The 8,881-nt window shown below is 38.2% G+C and overlaps 1 protein-coding gene across 1 annotated transcript; it reads right to left on the bottom strand.

Moving 5' to 3' along the window:
• Positions 1 to 518: 518 nt before the first annotated feature.
• LOC122995386 (collagenase 3-like) lies at positions 519 to 3,440 on the bottom strand. Its single transcript, XM_044370598.1, has 10 exons — positions 3,253 to 3,440; positions 2,757 to 3,004; positions 2,513 to 2,661; positions 2,169 to 2,297; positions 1,869 to 2,030; positions 1,628 to 1,757; positions 1,382 to 1,515; positions 1,109 to 1,268; positions 888 to 991; positions 519 to 756 (listed from the first exon to the last, which is right to left on the bottom strand). The coding sequence occupies exons 1-10, from the start codon at positions 3,349 to 3,351 to the stop codon at positions 647 to 649; spliced, it is 1,425 nt and encodes a 474-aa protein (XP_044226533.1). The 5' UTR covers positions 3,352 to 3,440; the 3' UTR covers positions 519 to 646.
• Positions 3,441 to 8,881: the final 5,441 nt, after the last annotated feature.

The following is an 8,881-nucleotide window of genomic DNA, read 5'->3' as shown; positions in this document are numbered from 1 at the left end:
TGCTTTGTCAAATAACGCATTTGTATTTGGGCACACCCCTGATCTGTATGTTTCTTGTGTAGTACTACATATTTTCACATCTCTATGATGAAAAGTTACTCTACACTACTGACTGCTAGTAACTTTGTTTGTAATACAATATAAGCTAAAAGACAAATGTCATGTTGAGAAAATGCACAAGCAATATCATGACATTATCAGTACTTTATCTTTTGGTTTAGCAAAATAACAACAAAACATACTTAAAAATGTACATAAACAACTTTTATTTGTTAATTCAAGGAGCCAATTTATTTTCACTCTGTCACAGTTTTTGCATGCATACATTGGTATGTTTTGAGTTTTAAGTTACACAAAATGAGCAAGAACATAGCAACAGAAAAATGTTGAAAAATAATTACAAATAAAATACAATAAATTAGGATTAAATTAACTTTAAATAAGTAAAAAAATAAGCAATGGCTGGTGCCACAATAACACAATTTCATAAGTATGTAAAAAAAAAACAACATCTGTAGAGTACTGTTTAGAAGAAGGGGCATATATCCAGTATATATCCTCAAGTATATAATAATATAATTAGATATTATAGAATATATTATTACAAGTTATGTAAACTTTTTAACAACTTCTGTTGTCATCTGGTCTAGAAGTTAGTGCAACGCAAGAAGTAGCTGTTTCCCAGCACACGGAACAACCTGCCGCTCCTCATGCTGTACTCAAACATATGGGGTCCACTGTAGAGATAAGTGAAACCTGGAGAACAGAGAATCAGTGTTAGTGTCTGTGTTTGATAAAGACTGGAAGGATTCACAGTAACTGTAAACATTCTCTCATTTCAACAGTCCTGATTTGGAAAACTCAGATCAGCCTTGAACGCTACTCACTTCTGTACTGGAAAGCTGCTGTCACCTCGCCGGTCATGCCAGAGAAGGTCTCATCAACACGTTTAGGGAATCCCTCGTCCATAGTCTGTTTGGTCTCATCATAACTACAGACACACAGACAAGAGTTAGACCGATTCACTATTTGTACACCATCTTGTAAACCATTGTCACATCTAAACCAGTCACCTGAATTGATTTCAGATCACGTCATTTGAACACACCTGTAGTAATATCTGTCCACAAAGAACAGAGTCTTGCGAGAATCCACGTCATACATAACAGCATCGATTTTCTTCACACTTTTGGGCAGACCAAAACTGGAAATTGTTTTAGGATAGCCACGTACAAGGTCATAGCCACTGAAAGCCCACACTTTACGATCTGTAAGGAAATTCAATACAGATACTTTTTAGTGAATGCACGTAAGGGTTAATAATGTACACTTGAAAATAGTGTCAGATTATGAGCTTTAGGTAGATTAAGAGAACACATACCTTTAAAGAGTAGGACATTGTCTGATTGTTTGCTCTCATAAGCAGCGTCGATGTTGACAGGGGCATTAGGCCAGAAGTTTGTGATGAGACTTTGCTGAGGTGTATTGCTCTGAGGGTAGCTACGCCAGAAGAAGCTGAGAACACACAAGAACACAAATGAGTTCATAAACCTGCTCTTGTGTGAAGAGAAAACACTCAGAATGGACTTCAGTATTCAGATATTTGAGCATTCTATGTCTGCGATACCTGTCTTTGAAGAAGAGCATCTCTCCTCGCAGGGTGGCCACAGCGTCCAATACCATGGTAGAATCACAGGCATCAGGGGTGGTGGGAGGCGTAGGTTCAGGCTGAACTGGATCCTTATCAGGGTTTGGACCTGGAGGTTGAATAAAGTCAGAGTAATGTTATGTTCAGGAGTTCCTCAGAGATTTAGGCTGAGTGCTATTTGTGCAAACAGGCAGCTATGAATCAGTCAATTAGTACTAACCATAGAGAGACTGGATGCCGTTGACATCATCCCGGGGGAGAACAAAGGTGTCAGGGTTTCTGTATATGTACACAGGGTACATGAGAGCACCAGGATCTGTAGAGTGAGACAAGCCCAGGGAGTGGCCAAACTCATGGGCAGCTACCATGAACAGGACGTATCCTACAGCAGAAAAGACAGAATTACAAGTCATATACAGATCCTCTCAATGAAGAGCATACAATATATCATGTATATGAAAATATACACTGAGTAGTTAAGAAGTAAAATCAGACACTATGCTGGGCATAAATAACTCACCAGACTTTGAGCGGAAGGTGAAGGTCTCATCATCGTCAAAATGAGCATCTCCTCCAATGCCAGGGGCTGGGGCGAAGGCATGGGCAAGAGTGCCATCAGGGCCATCAAAGGGGTAAAAATCACCATGTGCTGTTAAAAGAAGCATATTTATGTCAGGTTTGGCAAACTGGATAGAATTACAGGCCATTACATGAATTACTGTTAAAAAATACAAATCAGAACTTCAAGACACAGAAAAAGCATGTAGTTAAAGCCAAGAATCTTAAGAACATCACAACTAATAAACTGAGCATAGAGAAAGTGTATAACTGGGACATACACAGGAAATGTTGTTTAGTACTCACATCGGCGGCCAAAGGAGATCATGATGTCAGCTGTGCCGCTGTAGATTCTTGTGAATCTCAGAGGAGTGACTTTGGCCCAAACCTGCAGTGCTTTCTCTATGGAGTCATCTACCTCTGCCACAGACATGTCAGGTGTGTAGTTCTCAATCCTGTAAGACAGAAAAATATAGAATATACTCCAATAATTTATCACATGCAATGCCTAAAGTTAGTCTCTCACACATTCTCTCTTTAGATCATTCACCTGTACGTAAGACTGTTTTTCTGCCACTTGAGGTTATTTCCAAAGGTGGAGAAACGAGCAGAGTCCACATCCGGAACGCCACAGCGGGGCTTCTTCATCATCGCCATGGTGTCAGCATCCAGCGTCCCGGTGATCTGGAGACCAAAGAATCGCTGCATCTCAGTCAGCTTCTTGACCGCTGGGCTGATCCCCCGTCTGATAGTTCGACCGCTCTCCTCAGTTAGGTTGAAGAATTTCTTCAGGTAGCTCTGTGAGAGAAAATCAAAGTTACATACTTAAATATGCATCATCTGCAGAATATACTAATATACTCCATGCAGGAAGAAGAGATCTGTTAATATTTTAACAGCAGGGATCAAGCAGGTACTGTAGTGAAATTCTTCATGTGTCTATAACAACGTAACATCAGAATTCAGAGAACAAAGTTTTCAAATGCACAACTTTAGTACAACATAGTGAGAATACATGCATAAAAAGGCAAAGCAAGAACACCTACCTCTGCAAATTGCTCATCTTGAACAGTAACCTGTGATATTGGCACGCAGTGAACTGCGACTGCCAGGCTTAGTAGAATGCTGAGATTGATTGTCTTCATGTTTCCTCGTTGTAGGCAACTTGTGTTTCTGTGCTGGAGGCAGCTGTTATATAGGCTGTAGACTGGGTGTGTTGAGCAACCACCTTCTTGAGTTAGTGACTCAGGAAACATTCCTTTTATGGATAACAGAGGAAGTCAGGCTGTGATTTCTCATTTGGCTAAAACTTTTCCAAAGTAAGTAATTATGATGACCTAACACGTTTATGAGTGGTACCTGTAACAGAACATGCTTTGGAAGATTTTCACAGAATAAGAGATTAGATCAATCTCATGTTTCTGCCACAAAAGTACTAGTTTTAGTTTTAAAATAAATGTGTTATATTTGGTATCATCAGTTTTCCAACAGTTGTATGAGAAAGACTGACTCTGTTCCTACTTAGGGTATCTTAAAAATACTTTTCACACACACACGAAAAAAATTATGTATAACCTCATAAGATAAACATGTTGAAATTTTAAAGCTGTATTTGGATCTGGATCCAAACACAGTGAAACAGTGAAGAAACTCCATACATGTCATATTTATTTTCAAATAACTGTAGTATTTCATATCAATTTGCATAAAAATGCAATATTAAGAAACCCTTAACATGTCCAGTCACCATCTGCAAAGGAAGATTGTGTGATATGATTAAAAACTCCAGAACAGCAACTAAATGGATCTTGAGGTGAAATTGATTTGTCAAACTTAAAAAACATCTCTGAATGAAACTGCAAATCCAGATCTGCATGGTTCATTGTGTCATAGCCTAATTTTCCACCAAATGTCATTAAAGGGGACATATTATTCACATTTACAGGTCTATTTTTTTTTTTTTTATCTGGGGCTCTACTAAAATATCTTTGCATGATTTACAGTTCAAAAAACTCCTTTTTAACTTATACTGACCCTTTACACAGCCCCTCAGTTCAGCCTCTGTCTGGAACAGGCCGTTTTAGCTCCTGTCTCTTCAAGGCCCCTCTCCTGATGAGCCCACTCTGCCCCTCAGCAGACTTCCACCGGCTCAGAAGGCTATGTCAATAAATCACGCAATAAACTGTTAGAAGCAGGATTTTACTTTCTTTTTCTTGTTCTTTACTTGAAATGTCAACTTCTCAAATCCATCCATACATGTTTGAGTCAAAATCTGATAATAGGTCACTTTTTAAATCAGTTAAATAGTTATTAATATAACAAAGAAATAACAGCAAAAAAATATAAGCTCCTTGGCAGAGGTTGGTCATTACATTAAATTTTGGGTAAATACTGTATATACTGAAGCAAAATTTAACTGAATGATTTTTCATCTTTCATCTGTGCTTTGCTTCACTCTCAAACTCACATTCACATTCTGAGCCAATCAACCAGACTTTTTTTTTTAACAATATGAAGGTACAGCAGTGCTTGCACCATTTGCATGTTTGAAAATTTATTGTACTTGATATTCTTTAATACGTCTTCATATTTCTCCAAAACCAGTCTGTCATTAACAGTCTGACCCACAAACTCTGTGTTTCCCTGTGAGCAAACACAGACAGGCTGTGTCATGTTTCCCTCCACTTTAAATTCAAAGGTCTGACAGTTTAGGGAGTACTTGTACATGCCAGCGATTATTCATCATGCTGCACAATTTTAATCAGATACCGCATCACAAAATCCAAGCAGTCATATCGATTACATTTATTGACGTGCGTCACATACAGGAAAATGGCATTATCATCTTGTAACTTCCATTGATTTTAAAAAAGCACTAAAGTCAGTTAATCTATAACATATGAAATGCTGCTGTACCTGCATGAAGGGTTTTTCATGTGATGGTGAAGCTGCATGAGTCAACTATTGGTGGTTATTTTCCACCCTGATATGTCTTTAATAATTTATTACCACTTTGAACATCAATGTTAATGGAAAGCTACATTTTGGTCACTGTTACCTAATATTGGACATTGACAGGAAAAGTAATGTCTTCTTGTGCAAAGTATTGTCTCAGGTTAATTGATCAACACCAGTGCATGCAAACAGAGTGAATGTGTTGCAATAAAAAAAACAAAGATTCTCTCTTTTTTTACTCTGGAGAAATATAACGTTACAATTTTGCCCTCAAAATATGTGAGAAGTAGATCACAGTTTCACAGAACACAAACATATCTAGCAACAACATTCAAATAAAATATCAGACAATTGTAAAATCAAACACAACACAAAACATTTTAAAACAATGTACAAATACCATTATTACAACATTGTATTAACATTAAGGTAACACTTTTAACCACTTCCCTTGATTATTCATCAGTTTGCAAATTGGTATTTGCTACATTGTGGTTATTGCTGAATATACAGTTTTGTAACATTTTATGTATACACACACCAGTGGAGACATAGAGGTAGAGGAGATTGCTCCTCCTCTATTTTTTGAGAGGCAAGAAGGAGATCAAAATATAGAAAATAATATTTGGTCAAAATAAACCATTACCAAATCTCAGTATTATTTATAAAATATTTTTTCTCTCTTCTTTGGAAAAAATCCATTATTGAAATTCTAGTTAAAATGCTTCAACAGCAACACCTGCAGGGCAGGAGGAGAAAGGACAGTCTGTGTGTGAAGTGGTGGTGGGGGGCAGTGGAGGAGAGTGGGGGGGGACAGAAGATGGGTGCCTGCCATGGATGTATAATAAGAGCTGGATAGGGTGCCACCGCTCAGCCTTGCAGCCAATTTTCCCCAGTGGCCACTCACGGTATTGCAGCGAAAAATCCCCCTGCGCCCCAAAAAGGATTTTGCCCATAGACCACCATTGTAAAAAAGACGCCTGTAAAACTGTTGACAGGACACCTCGAACTGCAAACATCAGTTATGACTCTTTCTATTATGAACTTTTGATTCATGGAGGTTTTATATTTGTAAAACTTTCCTTAAGCCAAGAAAAGTGATTTAAAAATGTGTGACATCATCACAATGCAAAATTTATGGGCAGAGTGGGAACTCACGGGGGGCCAGTGGAGGAAACACTACTGCGCATATTCAGTGGGCCGCACAACACGGAAGCAAACCCAGAAGCTAGAAACTTTTTTTGGCGTATGCGCCAGGTGAGCAATTCCTATAGGACTGAATGGGTGCCATTTTTAGTCCAGTATGCAGCTCCTATAATACATCCATGACGGCTCCTGCTGTCCTCCACAGGGCGGGATCTCTTACATCAATTTAATGTACTTCATTTTTTTCATGCTATTCTATGATTGGCCAAGACACGTAAAATGACGCTCCAAGGGAGGATGTCCTCCCTAACCAATCAACAACCAGAATGCAATATTGACATTGCATTGGTCCAATGATAGTTACCAGATTTCATCTTCAATTCTCTCCACTGTAAGGCAGAGTAGCAGCAGTAGATAACGAGCAGTAGGTAGCTCCTTGCGCTAGCCAATGCAACAGTCGGCTTGTTGTAGCAGCCTGAAGGACTCTTTATACATCCATGGAAGGACTGTTAAGGATTGTTGTTAAGCTAACGGGAGAATGGATTTGGACTGTGCGGTGCAGCAGCAGCAGGATGCTGCCGGGAGGCTGGAGAGAGAAGCAGCCGGAGAAACAACCAGGAGAGTTAACTTGTTTGTTATTGTTGCTAATGATATCAGACTGGTTAAGCAGCAGCCACAAAGTTCTGTTAACTAACAAACAAGATGACCAACAGCCACAAATGGACGTCATGAGATGAATACTTCATCTCCATGAAAGAAAGAAGAAGACATCAGATACTGTAATTCAAATACAGCTTCTCTCTCTCCGTCTCTTTGGTCGCTAATTTCATCTCTGATGGTTAAATGTCTCTGTGGCTGTTGTATGAATTTATCTCCTTAACAAGAATGCAGCAGAGATTATATAATGTGTTGTGGGTAGTTTGCTTGTTGAAGTTACAGTGAGATGTCTGGACTCACTCATTTGGAATTGATCCAGTTTTTCATTGAGTGGTTGTTCAGCTGTTGAATTGTGATTAGTGAATGAGTGTGCAGGAGGTCTGGCTGCTTGTTGTGACAATTTCTTTGTTTGTTTTTTTTTAAGATGAGTCATATATTGAGTAATAAGCCAGAATAAGTAACCAGAATAACAAGTGTTAACATGTCAATTTTGTAGACTATATTTTGTATGTCGTGCACATAGATCAGAGTGTGTAAGTCAGGTATTTGATACAAGCATTAATACTTTCTGATGTGAACCTATACTTTTAGATCTGTGAATGTTTTTAGTGTTCAATCTTTCTTGTATTCAGCACTGATCTGTACCTGTATCATATTATAAGCTTTGTGGTAATTTATATATTTCTGTATACTAAGAAAATGTATAGGAAACATGTGTAAATCATGTGATATGTTGTCTGTTTTTGATGAGAACATAAATCTGTTGTCACAATAGAACAACACTATAAATTTGAATTTAACTTTGTTGGTAAAATGACACATTTGAACCACTCCACAGCTAAAATTAACACTTCTTCGTTTAGAAACAATATGTATATGCTAAATGTCTTTAAATAAGCAGCCTTCTCACCACTCAGGGGTTTTTATTTTTGAAAGCAAATTGTTTTATTGGCATATAAAATTTTCCCCCACCCTTCTGATTTCATCAGGTGGGACAATGATATAGTATGATGCTGTTTGTTGTAAGATTCCATGTTGGGTTTCCTCCCGTCCTCCCCAAGTTTTTGAGTCACCAGCCACCGCTGACACACACACAGCAGATACACAGCATCTATTTCAGTTATCTGCCCTCCATCAGGATTTCATTGTTGTCCTTCTTGCATTCCAGCAAGTCGTTAGCAGGGCCAGTGGAGACGACACGTTTGGAGTTGGAGTCATATTTGTAGTGGACATTCCCCTTGAAGAAGTGCACAAATCCTGTTGGGAATCAAGAATAATTATTGTTAAATATAAAATGTATCAGGGTGCTCAATGTTTACCACGATAATACATTGAAGGTGCTATGAGTAGCGTTTTTTTTATATAATATCTGATTATCATTGGGGCCACTGAGGTTTCTGCATTTTAGGGAATGTTAACTTAAACTTGTTTTATCTTTTTCTTTTATTAACAGGGACTGATTTCTGTCATTCCTTTCACCATCTGTTATCACAAGTAATTGTGAGGATTTGCTTTGTGCACGAACATGATAAATATGATCATGTTTTACAAGCATGCAGGTATGTTTTATCACCCTTAGCCTGTTTGTCTAGTTTTCCTTCCTAATTTAACCTTGATATTCTTTTTCTTTTCTGTACCATGATGCAGTTGAGTTGATGAAGAAAACCAGGTGATGTGAAATGCACTGTTGATATTTTTAAAACTTTAATTTAATGAAAGCTTTCCGTCATCATGCTGTGTATAGAATCTTTTTCTATGACACCTTTTATGAAACTGCAGGCGGAAAAAGAAGTTGATGTAACTACCCTCATAGAAGACAGCTGCATCTATGGGATATGGGATCCCCGGCCACTGCTGCTTTATGAGTGTTGGTGATCCCTCCATCATTTTCTGCTGCTCATCATACCTAGATATTTC

The sequence above is a fragment of the Thunnus albacares genome, chromosome 13, assembly GCF_914725855.1.
Source record: "Thunnus albacares chromosome 13, fThuAlb1.1, whole genome shotgun sequence".
Taxonomy (NCBI): domain Eukaryota; kingdom Metazoa; phylum Chordata; class Actinopteri; order Scombriformes; family Scombridae; genus Thunnus; species Thunnus albacares.
This window is presented reverse-complemented; position numbering and strand designations above follow the sequence as displayed.

Excerpts from the sequence above, each read along its gene's own strand:
- LOC122995386 (XM_044370598.1), bottom strand. The coding sequence starts at position 3,351 with ATGAAGACAATCAATCTCAGCATTCTACTAAGCCTGGCAGTCGCAGTT. Across the intron at positions 2,031-2,168 it reads CACCTTCCGCTCAAAGTCTG|GATACGTCCTGTTCATGGTA; the intron begins GTGAGTTATTTA and ends TTTCTGCTGTAG. Across the intron at positions 1,516-1,627 it reads ATGCTCTTCTTCAAAGACAG|CTTCTTCTGGCGTAGCTACC; the intron begins GTATCGCAGACA and ends GTGTGTTCTCAG.